A 20,788-nucleotide genomic window follows, 5' to 3' on the forward strand; every position below is an offset into this window, starting at 1 on the left:
TCAGATCTCTTAATGGATTGTCCTCTCTCTCGTTTTTTTCCCTTGTTATTTCTCTGTGGGGATTACATGTAAAATAACTGCCTGGACTCCACTTCCACTTTGCCCACATGCATTCTACCTTCGCTTTGCTTCAGTTAAATCCTGTGTGATAGATACAGGTTTTTGTTTGTTTGTTTGTTTTTTGTTTGTTTGTTTTGAGAACTCCTGGGGCATTGACTCGCTCTGTAAAAGTACTTTACAAGCTTACTTAGCCTTAATTCAAGGTCATACACCAAAGGGATGGGATCACCGTTGTTATATACATATGGCATTGGATACTAAACAATAAAATGTATTAATTCAACTTGTTCTGTGGAAGTCTGAAAGCAAACATTAAGAGCTTATTGAAATTCCTGAGATTCAGTGAGGAAATCATATACATTTTTTCTTTTGAAAGATTATCCACATTTTCCATTGATGTGTGCTGGTAGCCATTAATCTGTGATCATTGGGATTATGTTTCAACAGATGGTTGTTTCCACTTGGAAACATTTTTCTCTGTTGTCGCTTAGGACATTTAGCGCTTGTGGGGCCTCAGTGAAAGCCATGGACAGTTTGGACACTTGGTGATTTATTTCTCAGAACCAGTACTCAATCTCCCAAGGCCTCGAATGCTGAGTTTGTGGTTTGTCTTGCTTTTTAGAAAAGTAAGAGTGTTTCAGGGAGCCATTCCAGACTGCTAGAAGAGGTTTGTTTTTTTCCCCACCTTTATCTGTATCTGCTTGAATGTTAGTACTTTTGAGTTAGAAGGATGGATATTTGCGTTACTTTATAATACTTTTGGTCTAGGAAGTGGAACTAGACAATTAGAGAAGGTTGTCTGTAGTCTGAGATACACATAGCTTAATGTCTTTCCCAAAGGGGTATTCTAAGAATATAGTATTACTTTTTTACAAGTCTGTGGTACTGTGTGATACTTTCTTTCATAAAAGTTATAGAATAAACAAACCAAATTCTTCTTGAATTATCAGCAGTCCAGCCAATCTTCCTAATTGGAACATATTGTTAATACTTATCTTCGTGGAATAGCAGATGTTAGTCATTATAAAATGGTGAAGTTAGGCAGGGACATACCGAAGTTGTGTGCTTTGATATGATTAAAGTCTTCATTTTATGAAATTACATTTTTTCCCGACATAATCATACGAAGCTAATGCATTTCAGAACCTTTTTTTTGAAAGGACTTGAAAACCGGGAAGCTTTCTATTGAGTCTCCTTTTCTAACAACAGGCTAGTAGAGTCATTTTGCATGAATTATCTTGTGCCTTATGTGTAGCCAGCACACGGCATCAACACGTGCAAACTTTCCTACACCCACTCCTTGCTTAAGAAGCGGACTTTAATTTAAAGACTTCAAAAGTCCCTTCAGTCACTGTTGGAAACTTGGCGTTTTTCCATGGAATAGCCAGGAGATAGGACAAACAGAACACATGGAGGCCAGAAGCTACTATTTCTTATTTGTGTTGAAATGCTGTTACTGTTTTGAATTAACTAGGAAATATCAAATATGAAGGAGATTTATGGTAGGTATTAATACTTTCTGAGTTCTCCTATTTGAGTTACTATATAAAATTACTTTTGGGGAGGGCACCTGCGTGGCTCAGTGGGTTAAAGCCTCTGCCTTCGGCTCAGGTCATTATCCCAGGGTCCTGGGATCGAGCCCCACATCGGCTCTCTGCTCAGCAGGGGGCCCACTTTCCCCCCCCTCTCTCTCTCTGCCTGCCTCTCTGCCTGCTTGTGATCTTTCTGTCAAATAAATAAATAAAATCTTTAAAAAAATTACTTTTGGGGCTTCACGATTAATTAAAGACAGGATGATTGATATTACAAAGCTCCTGTTTTCGAAGCTAGTTTGCATACTTGTCTACTTTAAAAACACTTCCCCCACTTGCTTCGCACTTGTTTTAATAGTCTTTAATTTTAAAAATATCGTAAAATTTTTAAAAAAGTGAATGAGTTTATCAGGGAAAAGATAGATGCAGCAAGAGATGGGTTGGTTCCACAAATGAAGCTTATTAGAGCCAGGCTACACATTTGAACTAAGTTTTCCAGCAACCAGTAGAGATGGATGAATCATCATTTGGTTTAGATCTAAGGCAGTAAAAATAAGAAAACAAAGCAAAAATAGTTCTTGTGAGAATTCTTTCCTGAGTGCATACAGTGATAACAATGTAAACATTCTTGCTCTGATTCGGCACACACATACTGCTTACCTGCTCTGTGCTGACCACAGCCCACAATTCTGAGAATACAACAGAGACAACCGAAGTACGTTTGTCCTAATGAAATGTCGATTTTAGGGATTCTGACGGCGATTCGGTGTTAAAGTGCTCTGAGAGAGTGGGTACAGGATATCAATAATAATCCACGTACAACAATTCTCTCAACAAATTTTGAAAGGCCATGTCTTATGATGTTCCCCAAGTGAACTCATGTCAATGAGAAATTCAGTAAAAAAAAAAAAAAAAAAAAGAAAGAAACAACAAAAAAAATGATGGAGTGGTACTTGCAATGGTGCAGTCACACTTTGTCCCCTGATTGTTTTGTTCAATCCAAGCATAGATGTTAAAGTAGGGCATGGATTCTAGAGGAAGTAACAGTGTATGGGGGAAAGGCTGAGCCGGTGCCCTCTCCACCTGCGCTTGAGCAAAACACATGGAGGCTAATCATTTAAATGGAAATAACATATTTTACTGAAGATTTGAAACTTCTAATTAAGCTTATTCAGATGAAGAATAGACAGGCAAACACATAATTATGACTAGGATTAGAGAAATCACTATGGTAATGTGGAGGGTGTGTGTGATGAATGATCCCCACTCAACATGGACTTAGTCCCAGCTGAATTTTGAGGAGCTACATATATATCATCTTTTCTCTCTCTCTCTTTTTTTTTTTTAACTATTTTTTTTCTACTTCTTGAAGATAAAACAGGTGTTGCACATACTAGACAGGGTCCTTTGTGAGGCAGAAAAAGCAGAAGTAGCTGAGCATTTGGAATACAGCTGATAAAGAGCTTGAAGATCTGGCCAAGCAGTTCTGAGATAGGGGAGCAGTTGGAAGAAGAACTGTAGGAAAGTTGAGGAAAGATACAGAACCTTTGAAGAGTTAGTGTTGCAGCTGGACACAGACCAACATCGAATGAAACAGAAATAGGAAGAAATTATTTTCAGCTTGTAAATAATGCCCTGGAAGGTCATTCACAGAGTTAACTATCAGAGAGCGTAATTACTCCTTTGTAGACCTGGGCTCTCGCTCCTCTGGGCTACTTCATGGGGTGATGTAGGAACAGAAGGGCAAGTGGTGTGACCAGTGCCATCACGCTTTCCAGACTATTCACCTGTACTCAGAACTATTAGTATATCACCTGAAAAGCTGTCCTGTCCTTCTGTAATAAAAATGAATTATTGGGTATTTTATTTTTTATTTTTATTTTTTAAAGATTTTATTTAGGGAGAGCACAGAGAGAGAGAGAGGGAGAAGGAGATGTAGAAGCAGACTCCCCTCTGAGCAAGGAGCCTGATGCAGGGCTTGATCCCAGGACCCTGGGAACGTGACCTGAGCTGAAAGCAGACGCTTAACTGACTGAGTTATCCAGGAGCCCTGATTGGGTGTTTAAAAAAATAATAAAAATAATGAAATCAGAAAATACAGTTTAAACTAACAGAATAGTCTAAGCTTCATTTTCTTTTTCTCTCCAATTTGCAATTAAAGTAACTGCTTTGTGGGAAGCTTTTTTAACCACACAACATTGTTTTGATACAATAATTCATTGTCTGTATAAAATATGTCTTAGTGAAAAACCAAAAGAAATAACACCAAGCCTTTAATATTAACATTGATCTGGCTACTTTTTAATGAATCAGGCATGAATCACAAAAATAATTTCCTTTTGACTGGTAAGTGGTAAATACAATTTAAATGGTTGGTGTAATGTTAACATACCTGTTTTATAGTTCTGTGTAATAGAATTTTCTGCGATAATGGAAGTTTTTCTCTGCTGTGTCCAATATGGTAGCCACTAACTGCATATAGCTTTTGAGCACGTAATGTGTAATGAGTATAACTGAGAAACTGGATTTTTCATTTGGTTTCATTTTAATTAATTTACGTGTAAATAGCCACACGATTATTATACCTTTGCCACTATACATATTACAGTTAATTGTTCCCTTTTCATTTCATTCTCCCCCCTAAAACTCTGGCATCCCTAAAGACACCTAATACTTTGTGCCTTTTCTGACACGGAGCAGCTTCCTCCATGCTCTCTGGGAGAGTTTCCAGGTGTTCACTATCAGTGCTTATGCTAATAGTCCTGTTCATCGGTCCCTTCTTCTTTTTTAAAAAACACCTATTAACTGAAAACCTATTAAACACAAACTGCTTTAATAGACTCTGTGAGGAATTCATGACACACCTCGTGCGCTTGGGTTCCTGGCTTCGCGGTCTCTGGCGTGCGGCAGATCGAGAGCCGCAGAGGTTGCACGCTTGACAAGAGTCTCTGTGAAACCACAGCTGTGTTAGTGACTTTGTTCAGTGAGTTCACCCTTACCAACATTAGATTTGAAAACAGCTAAACTGAAGAGTTCTTAATGGTCTACGATGCCAACTCTGCTAACGCGGTAAATTAAATATAAATCTTAAGCTCTGAGCCTATTTAATATGGATCCCATTGGTATTTACTCTTAATATGCTATTAAAATACATTAACACTGGTGATGTACTGAATGACAGTTTGACAGCTTGATAGTCTGATGGGGCTTGTGTATCTCTTGTACTACTAAGGTTAAAGCTCTGGTTTGCATATTTACAAGCTTGGAACGTGCTGAAATTCTAGCAGGATCTAACATTTAATTCTGGTTGAGGAACCTAAATATTCCCTTCCCATAGGATCTAATCAGACACTTCCATTAGACTTTTCATTCCTCAGTTACCTGTCTTGCTTATCAGTTTAGGGGAGTGTGTTAGTAAAGTCTAAAATGAAGTGGACAGAATTTTTTTGATGAAGTGGTGCCAGTTAAATAGGTAGACTAAAAGAACGTGTGCCACATTGGAACAGAGGATGTTTGCTCTTTTAAGCTAGACAACGTTTTAAAAGTGCATCTAAAAATTATTTGACTTCATGGGTGCCTGGGTGGCTCAGCCAGTTAAGAGTCCAACTCTTGATTCTGGCTCAGGTCATCATCTCAGGGTCATGAAATCAAGCCCTTTGTTGGGCTCCATGCTCAGTAGGGAGTCTACTTGAGATCCTTTCCCTTTCTCTCTGCCCCATATCCTGCTCACACTCTCTCTCAAATCTATTAATTAATTGTGTCATTGATTGATTGATTGTGTTAAATTAGTTACCATAAAATATGTCCTTTTTGATGCGGTGTTTCAAGATTCATTGTTTATGTACGATACCCAGTGCTCCATGCAATACCTCCCCTCCTTAATACCCACCACAAGGCTCACCCTCAGTTTGTTTCTCAGAGTCCACAGTCTCTCATGGTTCGTCTCCCCCTCCAATTTCCCCCAATTCGCTTTTCCTTTCCTTCTCCTAATGTCTTCCTTTTTATTCCTTATGTTCCACAAGTAAGTGAAACCATATGATAATTGACTTTCTTTACGTGACTTATTTTACTCAGCATAATCTCCTCCAGTCCCATCTATGTTGATGCAAAAGTTGGGTATTCATCCTTTCTGATGACTGAGTAATATTCCATTGTATATATGGACCATATCTTCTTTATCTGTTGAAGGGCATCTTGACTCTTTCCACAGTTTGGCTCTTTTGAACATTGCTGCTATGAACTTTGAGGTACATATGGCCCTTCTTTTCACTACATCTGTGTCATTAGGGTAAATACCAGTGCAGTTGCTGTGTCATAGGGTAGCTCTATTTTTAATTTTTTGAGGAACCTCCATACTGTTTTCCAAAGTGGCTGCACCAACTTATATTCCTACCAAAATGTAAGAGGGTTCCCCTTTCTCCGCATTCTGTCCCAACATTTGCTGTTTCCTGCCTTGTTAATCTTTGCCATTCTAACTGGTGTGAGATGGTATCTCAATGTGGTTTTGACTTGAATCTCCCTGATGGCTAATGATGATGAACATTTTTTTCATGTGTCTGCTAGCCATTTGTATGTCTTCATTGTAGAAGTGTCTGTTCATGTTGTCTGCCCATTTTTTGACATGATTATCTGTTTTCTGGGTATTGAGTTTGTGAAGTTCTTTATAGATCTTGGATATTAGCCCTTTGTCTGTAGTGTCATTCGCAAATGTCTTCTCCCATTCCGTGGATTGCCTCTTTATTTTGTTGACTGTTTCCTATGCTGTGCAGTTCTTTAAAAAAAAAAAAAAAAGTTTTTTTGACTTGAATTTCCACCAAAATTGGTACCAAGCATAAAATAAATGGGGGAGACTGTAGATGCACTAATATCTGTCCATGTAACAAAACTAGCAGTGAAGGAAAAATCCCAAGAATCTAAAATACAGTGCAAGTGAAAAGGAGTCACTTTGAATCCCAAGAAAAAGATTTTACTTCTGAGAGGCCTCATCTCTGAATTGTGTTTTCTTAGAGAGTCCTAATGCTGCACTTTTCAAAGACATCATGAGAAGGCTATGTGTCTGAACTTATTTTTAAGGTGATTTTGTAGACATATTTTATAGAATGAATCATCCAGCCATGGAGGGGATGAATCCCTGCCTCACACAGTATCTGATACTTAGTAAATGCTCAGTAAATATTGCTTGAATAAATGAGACTCCTGAATTTCATGCTTTAGCTATTGCTGTCAGCATTTAAAATAATTCTTTACTTTTTTTTTTAACTCATTTAGTTAAGTGCTCAAACACTTAGATTGTCATCCCTGATAATGACTAGGAGGTGAAATGATCACACCCCCCTCAAGGTTGTTTTCTTACTTATATTATGAACCAACAGTTTTATTTGGGTTCCCAAGTTCTTTGATAGTGTCCCCAAGAGAGGGAATTAATGAAAAGTACTCAGTACAGTTTTCTTTTACCTGAGAAAATAATTTTTCAGGAAAATATTATTATTATTTTTCGGTGTGGTCTTTGAGACATCAAAGAGAGTGTATAAGTAAAACCCAATTTTTGTACACTAAGAATATGTAACTCCCCAGATTTATAAGAAGCAAGAGAGAAAGGCCCTTCCATAGAAGGAAAGACCATAGAAACTAATGTGGAAGCAGACTGGTACCACCCATGGTGTGAACAAATACGTGTTACGTGTCCTCAGTGCTGACATCACATTTCTTTAGACCTCTTGATGGCATGTGTTAAAAATACCAGTCAGTAGAGCCGCCTTGAGCCTTTTCTTTAAGGGGAGAATGCAAAGGCAGGCAAAAGACATACTTAGCATATTCTGGCTTGCATATTTGGAAGAAAGGAGACTTGAGATTATATATATATATAATCTCAACATATATATATGTATGTGTATGTATGTATTTTAAGATTTTATTGATTTATTTGAGAGAGAATGAGTGAGAAGAGAGCATGAGAGAGGAGAAGGTCAGAGGGAGAAGCATACTCCCCAAGGAGCTGGGAGCCCAATGCTGGATTGATCCTGGAAGTCCAGGATCATGACCTGAGCCGAAGGCAGTCACTCAACCAACTGAGCCACCCAGGCACCTGAGATTATATTTAACAGCAGAATGATTTGTGGTATTTTTAATGATAGAAAAGCTGTTGGAGACTGGCAAATGGAATATTCATGTCATTCAAAAACATTTCCAACAGGTGCAATTTTGGTATCATTTGTCCCAGCATTCACATCTCTCGGTTTTTACAAGAACATCCCTGGATGGGGATTTGCAAAAGCAAGGTGATCTCATTGGAATCTCCAAATCTCAGTGGACACAAGCAAAAATCAATCTCTTTGTGAAGGCTGGAGAATCTACTCTACCTTTTCAGGTAAGCAAGCACATAAGAAATGAATACAACTCAGCAGAAGATGCTAACTCAATACTATTTTTCTTAGAGAACAGTGAAACACATATATAGCACATACGTCCCATAGATTGATCAGATATTGAAAAAAACAAGCACATTCACAGTCAGGGATGAGGACAGATGTTACACTGAGTGCTCAGAAATTATAATTTTTCATTTTAGAGTTCTGAATTTAATTATATATAAGTAATTGCATGGACACTTAGCAAAATTGGAGATAAGAATCGAATAGGAGGAAGAGAAAACAATTGAATAGGATGGCAGAGAGAAAAGTAATAAGAAAATATTTATTTTTTAAGTGAGGATGGCAAATTATATGAGATGGTGAAAAAACCTGGCTTGCACTCTGCTTGCCTTTTAATTCTGATGCCTTATTTTCTGCTGCCCATTAATACCGAGATTTTTGTATCATTCTTTTCTGTCATTTTCTTGGCTCATAATAAAAGAAGGCAACTGTAGATAATCAAATTGGTGCCCAAACTTCCATCCTCCTGGATATGGCCTCCCTCTGGATGACATTTGAAAAGAGAGATTTTAGAAACTAGATTGGATGATAGAATATAGCAGAAAACACAGCCTTTGGAGTTAGGTGGTCTGAGTTCTGATCTCTGCTCTGCGCATGGGTTACTAAGTGACTCCAAATTATATTTTTGAGTTTCACATTTCCCTATCTGTGAAAACCACAGAGATACTAAAAGCAATGCTTCGGGGGAGTCTGAGTATTAAAGATAAAGCTAAAATGGTGGCCACAAACATGGGCTCTGGAGTCTGGGTTTCAAGCCAGGTGTGTGTCTTCATGGGGAGGTTGCTTAATCCCTATGCACTTGTTACTTCTTCTGTTAAATAGGAGGGGAGGGTCATTGTTGGGGGTTAGGAGCCCTCATGGTAATGTTCCTCATTGGCCCTCATCTCTGAACAAGTTCAGATAAATATAGAAGTCAAACAACAAAATATTTTAGAGGAGATGCTTTTAGAATCTGCAGCCATATGCAGAATACAGAGATTTTTCCAGAAAGCAGTGAACTGTGCCAGAGAAATCCAGGACTCACATGTTGGGGGGAAACCTATGACTGTTAGCCGGAGCTGTTGTCAGAGTTTAAGTGTCCAAGAGTGGGAGTTGAAGGAGAGACAAACAGCATGAGTTTAGCACATACAGCTTATTCTTCTAACATCACTAATCAGTTATATCCTCCTGTCTATGGGAGAGAGTGAGGTCAATTACAGCAGTGTTTCTGCAGGGGGAAGTTCCTGCCCATTGGAAGTAGGAGGAGTAGAGAATAAATATGGATTCTTGTCAGTATTCTTTTCTTTCTAGAACTGTTGTGAAGGTTGGAAAATTTACATATGTAAACCACATAAGTAAAGATATTCTGGCACAGAGTGAACACACAAAGTTAACTCTTATTATTGCTGTGATTATCAATTGGACATTATCTGGGAATAGTAGACACTCATTAAATATTAGTATTCTTTATTTTGAAAAGGAGTCTCCTCTTGACCAGAACTCCAGGCTCAGTGATTAGAAGCTATGTCACTCAGGTCTCTAAACTCCCTGATTTTCAAGGATCACATTTATGAGTCTGCTCCCATATCTAATGGACAAAAGTACTGCGAATCTAGTAACTCTTAATAGGACAGCAGTAAAGGCCAGTTATGGGATCACATAAGTGCCAATCTCCATTACATGTGACAGGACAAAAACAATCAGAACAGTCTGTTCTCTTGTTTCATTTATTTATATTCTGTTCGATATGATTTTCATTAGGTTTGCTTTTAGTTAGAATGAAACTTACCATGAAGATCTTTCTCAGTCCATTGTTAATTCCCATTACTGGGAATTAAACAGAATGTCCTTCTCCACACAAAAAACCTGCATGTGAATAATGATTCATGATTTCCTTATAATTACCCAAACTTAGAAACATTCCAAGGTGTTCTTCAGTAGGTGAATGGATAAATACACTGTGTTCCCTCCAGACAATGGAATATTATTCCGTGCTAAAAATAAATGAGCTATCAAGTCATGAAAAGACATGGGGGATCCTCAGGTCCATCTTACTAAGTGAGAGCAGCCAACCTGAAAAGACTACTTTCTCCCTCAGTGCAACTATACAGCATTCCGGAAAAGGCAAAACTAGGGAGACAATTAAAAGATCAGTGGTTGCCAAGGTCTGGGGGTGCTGGGAAAAAGGAGGGATGAACAGATAGAGCAGAGAGCATTTTTAAGGCAGTAAAAATACTCTGTATGATAATATGATGATCGATAAATGTTATACATTGGTCCAAGTCCACAGAATGTTCAACATCAAGAAGTGACCATAATGTGGACAGTGGACTTCAGGTGACTATGAGGTTCATCATTTATAACTCATGTCCCACTGTGGTGGGAGATTGTTTGTTTTTTGTTTTTTCTCAGAGGCTGGGGGGTGGAGGGAGAGGTAGAGAGAATCCTGAGCAGGCTTAAGCCTAGTGCACAGCCTGATGCGGGTCTCGATCTCACGACCCTGAGATCATGACCTGAGCTGAAGTCAAGAGTCAGATGCTCAACCAGGGAGCCACCCAGGCACCTTGGGAGATGTTGATAACGAGGAAGCTGTGCATATGATGGGGCAGAAGGTACGGGAGAAAACGACACCTTCTCCTCAGTTTTGCAGCAAACCTAAAATTGCTCTAAAAGTCTTAATGAAAAACAAAACTAAACCATATTGTCTCCTGTTAGAACCAGTTATTTAAGAAACGTTTCGGGTTGAAACACATGCCATTCCTGCCTGGGCCTGCAGGCCCTCATTAACAGATAACCATTGCTGAAGGGATTGAGCGCTGCGCCCTTTTCTTTTCCCTTTATTTAGCATTTCTTCCTCAGGGTTCTGTTTTGAGTTTTGCTTTGTTTTGCTGTGAAAAGTGAGCCTGATCTTTATTATCTGGGGCATATGAATTGGTTTGTAGGGTGACTAGTGGTTTGACAGGATTTTGTAATTGGGCAGCAGTGGATTTGTGGTATTTTTCTCAATGGTGCCGGGTTCTTGCTAGATCTTCTTTTGCCCCAGAGGACCTTTTAGTCTCTGCCTCTGTCCTCCTTAATTCCGTTACTTGCCTCAGTATATTTTAGAGACTGCAAGTAGAAGAGTAAGAATTCCCTCAGATTTCATCATCAAGAAGCCCATTGTAGGTCCACCATCCCTAACCAACAATTTGGAAAGTTAAAATTTGGAGAATGGTAAGCTTTTGAAAAACAATTTGGAGGCAAAACTTAACCTCACCTGAACCTGTGTGATGTGTTCAGGCCGCTCGTTCAGTGAGGTGCTGGATTAGAGAGTGCCGCTTCTGGAATACACACGCTCAGTGTTAGATGGACATTCTCAACTCGGAACTAGTCAAATTTCAAAACCCAGCTGGCCTCAAAGGCTTTGGGAAGGGATGCGGTCCCGTGTCCACATTCTGGAGTGAATCAGTCCCGAATTTATGTAGACACACACATGTACACGCTACATAAACATACACAGTCACATGTACGCATGGTAGTATTTAATACATTATTACTACGTATATATTAAACATTTCAAACAAGTAGAAAATACAGAGGCAGCTCTCCTGTATTTGCACCTCAGAATGAACTGTGAGCATTCTGCTTGCTTAGAACATGATACCTGTTTGCATATGAAGATACAGCTTTTGTTCTCTTTGCACCCATTTCTATTCCTTCTCTTATCCTCTGCTGGAAAAAAAAAATGCAGATCTTATGTTGGCTTTAGCCTGATTTCTGTAAATGTTTATTGGGAAACCTGGAGTTCTGCATGAGGATTCTAGCTAGAATTCTAGCTAGGTGCAATTCTCCTTTATTCTTTTAGCCACAATTGCAACAGATTCTCTACCTATAAATAGTCACTTTAGCTTTTTAAAATATTCAGATATTTAAAGTTTACATTCTTGGGAGCGGGCTTCTTTGCCACTTTAGTAGACTGAGTCCTTTAAGAGTTACCTGAGTCATCCGCGGACTGTCCTTCAGAGTGACTGAACTCTGAATGTACGTATACAGCCTCTCCCAATGCAAACACTGGAAATGAGAAAGGCATCAACCCATATGACCTCTGTGTCCCCTTGTAGCCATGACCTCTTGATGCAGTGTCGTCCTTTTGATGTCTCTTGTAGACCTCCCCACAGAGTACAAATCGCTTTGAGTTTCTTAGGAAATAAACATCCTTAGGTAGGTAGGGCTTTTTTTCTCCCTGGTAGAAAAGGATAAGGCTTCCTCTTTATTCCATAAGAACAGCAAATTAACACCATTTCCATAGTGTCTCCCTTTCCTGTATGTTTTTTTATTGAAAGAATATAAGTCAATTAGTTAGTAGTATTCTTTTTAATCTGTTTTAACTTGGCTCGCTCATTGGATATGTTGAGTTTTTAAAGAAAGGTACTCCTTTTCAATTTCTTCTTCCTCTAACTGCTATTCTTAGTTTTACTATCTAAAGATGGTTCTTTTTCTGAATACTGTCCATTGATTTCCAGCTGATGTACTTTTTTCAGGTTTCCTATTAATACGTAATTGTATCATATTTTAGACTTCATTTTGAAATGACCCTTTTGTGAAATTTTCCACAATGATTGATACCATGTTCATTCTTTATCAGTCAATGATATAAATCAGTAACAATTTCCTGACATTATTTGAAGATTCAGTGAAGGGCAAGATTTATAATACAATAGTAAAAGCTGGTGTAGTCTCTATGAAGTTACAACCTCCTCAGCCTTCTTAATTTAGGGCTGCACGGAATATTGTTCTACCAGACAGCTCTGGTCTGTAGCATCTGCTAAAGGCCAGTTAGCTTTTTATTTTATTCTAGCAGTGCAATGTAGCCTAATCCTTCATGGCTCTGGTTACCGATTTCGTTTATGAGATAGATGACCTTTAACCAGTTACTTCACCTCTGAAGCTTCTGTTTCTTTTGCTTTAACATGAGAATGAAAATAGCACATCTTCACAGGGTTAGAACAAATGAATGTGCTTCATATGCAGTAAGCTTTAAATAATGTTTGTGATTGCTCTTATTATTGATTCCATCATTCAAAAATTACTATATTCCTATTTATCTTATATTATCTACTTTCCCCATTGCCTCTTAGATTTCTTTTTTTTTGTTGTTGTTGTTGCTGTTCTTACTCCTTTTTTTTTAAAAACAAGATAACAAAGAACCAAAATCTAAATGTGCTAGTTGAGTATTTCTCTGGAAAGGCTTACCTTGGTTTTTCAGATATACAAAGTAATCACTGGAATATAACCAACATTTCTTTAAGTTGTTTGGTTCCTGAAAGCAAAAATTAGAAATGATTTTGCTTTTCCAGGGAGTAATATGATATCACTGAATAAAACAAATATCATCAAGATCCTGAGCAGTAGTTTTAGAAGGGAGAGACTTCTGCATATAACTTAGAATTTAAATTCTCAGATTTTCTTGAGAATCTTAAAAAATGAGGTTTTCACTTCTCCTTCATTTGTGGTTGAAATACCCATGGTTGAAACATTTCTTCTGCGTGAACTCTTTCTCACTTACTGATTATTAATTGGTCCTGTGTTTCCCGAAGGAAAACTGCCTTTGGTCACAAATCAAAGGATCGACTTAGTTGAAACAAGCAATAAAAAACAGAAATAGCCAAAATGATTCTGGAATCATTTGATAGTATTATTTACAGATATAAGATACATTTTTAAAGGAAGTGATTATTTTTCTTTTTAAATTTGGAAGACTTTAATTCATGGTAGAGTTATAATTTTTCATTTTAGAATTCTGAATCTAATAATATGGAAGTAAACAAGGTGTACATGACCCATTGTGATTTTTATTTGGCTTTGGATGTAGTTTTCTATTAACATTTTAATATGAATATCTGAAAGTCTGGTGGTTCCCTTCAGACAAAATGATATAACCATATTTTACAGACCTGTTCCACAATTCTATTTCAACTTCTGCCAGGGTCCCAACCACTTCATGTACTTCTTTCTTTTTTTTTTTTAAGATTTTATTTATTTATTTGACAGAGAGAAAGATCACAAGTAGGCAGAGAGGCAGACAGAAAGGGAGAAGCAGGATCCTCGTGCAGCAGAGAGCCTGATGCAGGGCTTGATTCTAGGACCCTGAGATCATGACCTGAGCTGAAGGCAGAGGCTTAACCCACTGAGCCACCCAGGTGCCCCATGTACCTCTTTAGATGCACAGAGAAGTGCCCCAAGCATTCTTTCCCCCCCACTCTTTTTAGAAGTTGTTTAGGGTTTCCAGTATGGTGGTTAATAAAGGCTTGTCTAATGAGTCTGAAGAATTAAGCATTTGTATTTTAACTGACTTCAGTCGAGGATGATTTCTAGTAATGGATGAAAGGAAATATCTTTTAAAATTAAAGCTGTCCAGAATAGATTACTATAACTTAATGGTGTTAATAAACATAATATTGTTTTTCAATTACAGTGTCTGTAGATACTTTGTCAAAATCCTTCCTTAAAAGCTATTGTGTTATGTTGTGCCCTTGATTTGTGTCTCAAATTGGCATTTTTAAAAATGGGCCTTTATTCACCTGGATATAATAATAGTGCCTGCCTGCATCAGACAGACCTGGTGCTCTAATGCCAAGTTACACACAGGGCAGTTACTGGCGCGTCTTCGTTGGTACTATGAAGTGTGGCCGAGAAGACAGACTCTCAGAGTAAGAAGTCCGTATTGGTGGTAAGAAACTCAGGAGTACTTTTGTCTCAAAGTACTAGTTATTTAGCATATAGTTCTCAAGCGAGGCCTGTCTGTGTGAATCCGGGTGAGATGACAGGCCCTGCTCTGCTAAATGCTGTTGTGCATAGGATACCATTTTGGGAAGCTACCTAATGCATAAGCTTTTTAATGCTGTAAATTATAGTAGCTAAAATTAAATGCCACTTAACTTTTTCAGAGATGAATTAATGGACAGCCTGGTCAAATTCAAAGCTTTTTGATGTATAAAACTTTATAAATGGAACTATTCCATCGATAGGCAAAGTGTAATGAAAACCTGTCTAGATGGATAGTATGTAATTTCTGCACAGGTCATGTTTAGTAATACATTACTGTATACCAGTCAGGAATCTTGCTCCAATAAAGGAACATAAAGATTTAAAAAAAAAAAAAAGCTATTGTTATTTTCTGCCTTATGTATGAAGACCAAGTGCCTTAGTTGGTTAAGACTCTACAAAAAAAAAATTCTAATAAAAATTTTAAAAATCATTAAAATTATATATATAGCTCATCAAAAATTGCAGATAAGGTAACAGTCTCTCCTGACCTCTTTCACCTCTTATTATAGTCTTTATCTTGAGGTTAGCATAGACATTGGTTCATTTTTACTTCTGAACCCTATTCTATTTATGTTATGTGTATGTATGTACCACTATATCTAGAAATCGAAACTAGTGTGTTTTTAGCCTAAGTAGTATCTGATCGTAACCTTTTTTCTGTAATTTTTCACTCAGAAACACATATTGAGGTTCTGTCCATATTAGCAAATAGAGGTATTATTTTTAACTGGCGTGGTTACCCATTGCTGTATAACTATTGTTTCCATTTATTTGCTATTAAAACCAACATTGAAGTAAACATTCTGGACAGGTTTTCACATACATGCTGATGAATGTGTCTCTAGCATAAATGCTGAGAAGTGGGTTTAATTTTTGTAGTCTGTGCTATTTTTTTTTATACTGTTAGTCACCATGCAGTACATCATTAGTTTTTGATGTAGTGCTCCATGATTCATTGTTTGCGTAGAACACCCAGTGCTCCATGCAGTTTGTGTCCTCCTTACTACGCACCACCGGGCTAACCCAACTGCCCACCCCTCACTCCTCAGTTTGTTTTCCGTAGTCCATAGTCTCTCATGGTTTATCTCCCTTCTGATTTCCCCTCTTTCATTTTCCCCTTCCTTCTCCTAATGTCCTCCATGCTATTTTTCTCTTTAATAGAACACATCGAATTGCCCTCCAACCGGGCTGCACCAGTTCTTGCTTTCAGGTTGTTGTCTCTATTACTATTACTTCATTTACATTCTCTTAAAATCCTATACTCCTATGCATGGGAGGAAAATATATTCTCCCATGGTTTCTGACTGGGTCTGAAAATTAAACTAATAAAGCAGATTGAAGGAGAAAGTGTATAAGATTATTTAATACAAGGCTTACATGACAGTGGAGCCTTAATAAGGACATAAAGACCAGTTAATAAAGAAACAGTTAATCATAAGCTTTATCATGCAGTGTTCAATGAAGAACAGACAGTCACGGGAAGATATGATGGGGTAAAGAGTATGAGCGAAGCGTGATCAACTGGGAGAAACATTCCTAAATTCCTCCAGCTTGAAATACTGATTATGCCAAGGTGCACCATATTTTGGGGATAGCATGTCTCAAAACCCATCATCCTATAGCACCGCTAGTTTCTCGTCCATGTGCTGCTAAAGCAAGCATTTCACCCAGAGTGTTCTAAAAATACCATGCACGTCCACATCTCCTTGCTTTTTGCTTGTAATGTTACCAGCTTCTCTAACAAAATCTGAAGTGGCAGTTACAGTTGAGGAGTTTATTATTGGGTAATTAGTTATATTGGGTGTTAGGTAATTCATATTTTTACCAACTTTTTTTTTTCAACTTTTGTCTCAAATTCTTGGCAGAAATAATGAAGTGTTTATCTTCAATTCTCATAGTATATTAAACATATCTCTTTGTATAGCACTTGTGATGTAGTTCAGCTGTTAATGTGTCATACCAAGTAAATCAAAAGGTCTTTGGGATCTAAGATCCTCTCTTTTAAGACCGAGATGCACAGCCTACAGTATCCTGGACAGGTGGTCCTGCTACATGTCTTTGACTTCAGACAATATTTCTCTCTCTCTATCTCTCTCTCTCTCTCTTTTTTAAGATGGTATATTAACAATGTAATAATGTGATTAACAAGAAAGAAAACAAATTATATCAGTCATTATTCAGAGTATTAGAATAAATTACATGGAAGTAGATGCCTTTGAGTGCTTTAACTTATGAATATTATTAACCACTGTATGTGATTATTGATTCTGTGCTTTCCCTCACCAACTAGGTTTCTGTATATATACATAATATATATTAGTATTTAAATATTCTGATATGAAAATGAATCATTGCCTCAAGCAGACCCATTATGAATGAATTCATATCTCAATTAAATTGAGTTGTAAACCACACAGTTGATTACCCCAAAGAGCTCATTTTAAATGCATGTGACTCTTAATGGCTCCAATGGGAAGGCAACTCTTCAGGAGTGATGAATGTTTCAACTTTTAATTGAAACGAGGTTACCTAAGACATTAAGGTTACATAAGATGCTGTCAAAGCTGTTGTGACTTTGTAAATTTATAATTTGAACATTCTGGTCAAAACAGTGTTCTAAAATTAGACTGGAAGGTGGGACAGATGCAAATGAGCTTCTCCACACAAAGTATAGGATTGTAAGACATCTATGGTGTGTTTTTAATAATTTGTTTTTTTGTAATTATAGTTGATTTTGGAAGCTACTGTTTTATCACCAAATGATACTGTTGCTCTAGATGACATCAGTATATCTCAAGAATGTGAAATTTCCAATAAGTCACTTCCAGGTACCAGCATACTAAAGAAAGGTAAGTTTTTTCTTGTGGCCACTGAAGTTTTAAACATTGAAATAATGAGTTCCTCCTGATACCAAAATTTAAAATATAGTAGAGTCCTTCAGTAATATAATCCATGAATAGCTAATATCAGGATGTGGATTCTATCACATATCCTTGAAAACTAAAACATACTTAAAAAAATATATATGTATATGTGTGTGTATATATATAAGCTATATCACAGCTTAGGCCTTATAGACTTTTCCAATAATATTCAATGCCTGTGGCTAAAATGGTCACAGATTTTTAGTTATAGGAAATATGAAAGAATTCTTATTATTTTGCATGTTTTAAAAATACTTCTATAAAAATTTAATTCTATTTTAATTTTATTTGGCACTTCTAATGAATATATAATGAAATTCATCTTCAGAATCACCTAGAAGTTCAAAAAACTTACTGTGTTTGGAAAAGTGACTTAAGGCCGGCCAAACATTTAAATCTTGATCCTAAAATTCTCTTTAAATTTAGAACATATATTTTCAAGTAACAGATGGAGTTTGGCCAGTTCTTTGACTAAATATTTTGTAGAGCATTTCAATTAAGAGGCCAAAAGATGGTCATAAAAATGAATCCCCGATAGTCAAATAGGCATTTTTGGAAAATCGAACCATTGTTTAGGTTCTGAGAATGGATTGCAACAGTGTGCACTGTGCCTGCAGTTACCTGTTATTTTAACATTGATTGATCTTTTCCTTTGACCACTCCTACCCTGGAGTCTGTTAGTAAATAGACAATGTTAAAGATTTTGCCTGAAAATGATCACATTTTATTTTTCTTTATATACATGAATGTTACTTGCATTTAGAAATCAGGCACATTTTATAATCTCAAGTTATGTTTTATTAAAGAACAGTAAGTGGAAAAGTTGAATTCTTACATAAGCCAAATGCAGTAATTGAGGGTACTATAGCAGAAACAATTCTGGACTGAGAACTACATTGAAGAGCTTCTAATTAGTAGTCTTTTAGTAAAGATCTCTTTCATTGGTGAGATTGTATAATTCTCTATACTAACTTTATATTGTCCTGTGTATTTACTTTAGTCAGAATATGTGTTCTGAATATAATAAACCATTCTAAGCTCTGTGTATGTGTGTGGTTCTGATAGACAGCAGGGAATGCAAAGCAGCAGATTTAATGATTGAGGTTTTTTTTTTTTTAATTTAAATGATTGAGTTTTTGAGGGTTAACCAGTGTTACCTTATTTCTGGTACTTAATTAAACATTTTCCTTCTCCTAATCAAATACTGCATCACCAGAATTGGAATAGCAGAAAGTTGACATTGAAGAGAATGTAACTGGAGGCAAGACTATGGTTAAAAGTTTTAAATTATCACTAGAATCAACCTTAGCAGAAGTCTCTGAGAGTGCTTGATCTCATTTACAGAGAATTCTCTTTAGAAATTAAATCAAAACTCAATCTGTGTGTGCTTTAATCCGAACTCCATTATTGTTGGGTAGAGCATAATTCTAATCAGACCAAAATTATATGAAGTTTTCCTGAAAGGTCAATTATTGTACACAAAGAGAGCGGAAAAAAAAAAAAAAGCTTTCTTACTGTTTTTGTAAATTTGGCCAGTAGGTCATTATAAGATCTCCTTTGTAGAATTTAGTATTATCACCCAGCAGAAGGTTAGAATGAGACTGTAATAGGCTTTTAAAAAGTAAGCCAAATCCCACTGGTAATGAATTATGTTATACTTGTGGGGCAGAATGCCCAGAGATTCACCTAGACCCTGTGTTTGAATTAAAGCCATTGAAGGCTTTAATCTGCATGCAAATGGCTGTAAGATCTTCAGTGCATTTCTAGTGCCTTCCATGTACATTTGAAGCACCATACACAGGATGAAAAGAGAAAGCGATACTCTGATTTGGCTTTTTTATCTAGCTTCTGTGTCTCTAGCATATTTAAAAACTAGTGTTCATAAAATAATTATGCATTCCATTTATTGAAAGGGGAGAGTATGTTTTATCCTCTCCGTCTCTTAATTTTGAAGGTGGATTTCTGTCACGTGAAGATGCAGGCTCTATTTCATCCAGCAGATTCTGTGATTTTCCATCTGACTGCTCAAATGGAACAGATGAAGCCAGTTTTGGTGAGCCAGTACTTTAATTACTTAGTCCCTTTAGTACTTAGTCATTGGCTAAAATTTATGTACACAGTGGTTCCCCCCGACCTTATCCACAGGGGATACATTCCAAGACCCCCAGTGGATGCCCAAAATCACAGAGAGTACCAAATCCAATGTACTTTACGTTTATTCCTGTATATACATATCTGTGATAATGCTTGATTTATAAGTTAGGAATGGTAAGAAATTAACAACAATAATGGAACAATTATAACAGTGTACTGTAATAAAAGTTATGTGAATATAGTCTGTTTCTCAGAATATCTCATTGTGCTTACTCTTCTTGTGATGATGTGAGTTGATAAAATGCCTGCTTGATTAGATGAAGTGAGATAAGCAATTAGTTATTGTGACACAGTGTTAGGCTACTGTTGACTTTAAAAAAAAAATGAGCTCCCGTATGTTAACGTACAGTGTTACGCTAGTTTCAGGTGTGCAGTACAGCAATTTAACACTTACTTACAATACCTGGTGCTCATTTGGACACGTGCACTCCTTAATTCCCATCACCTATTTCACTATCACTATTTCCCTCCCCGCCCACCATAACCATCAGTCTGTTCTCTGTAGTTGAGTGTGTTTCTTGTTTTGTCTCTTTTTGTATTTTTCCCTTTGTTCATTTGTTTTGTTTCTTAAATTCCAAATATAAGTGAAATCATGTTATTTGTCTTTCTCTGATTGAATTGTTTTGCATAACATTATATTCTGTACCTTCATCCATATTATTGCAAATGCAAGATTTCATTCTTTTTTATGGCTGAATAATATTCTGTTAGTATCTCTAAACCACATCTTCTTTATCTACTTATCAATCAATGAATACTCGGGCTGCTTTCATAGCATGGCTATTGTAAATAATGCTGCTATAAACATATGGGTGCATATATCCCTTTATATTACTGTTTTTGTGTTCTTTGGGTATATACCCAGTACTGGGATTACTGGATCATAGGGTAGTTCTATTTT

General features: G+C 36.9%; 1 protein-coding gene across 1 annotated transcript in view; it reads left to right on the forward strand.

Moving 5' to 3' along the window:
- The window catches only part of MALRD1 (MAM and LDL receptor class A domain containing 1), an 838,152-nt gene that overhangs the window by 165,850 nt on the left and 651,514 nt on the right, over positions 1-20,788 (forward strand). The window contains exons 15-17 of the mRNA XM_044228594.1: positions 7,786-7,959; positions 17,538-17,658; positions 19,688-19,786. Of these exons, the coding sequence (XP_044084529.1) occupies positions 7,786-7,959; positions 17,538-17,658; positions 19,688-19,786 (394 nt within the window). The remainder of the gene's footprint in view (positions 1-7,785; positions 7,960-17,537; positions 17,659-19,687; positions 19,787-20,788) is intronic.

This window comes from Neovison vison, chromosome 12 (genome assembly GCF_020171115.1).
Source record: "Neovison vison isolate M4711 chromosome 12, ASM_NN_V1, whole genome shotgun sequence".
Lineage (NCBI taxonomy): Eukaryota > Metazoa > Chordata > Mammalia > Carnivora > Mustelidae > Neogale > Neogale vison.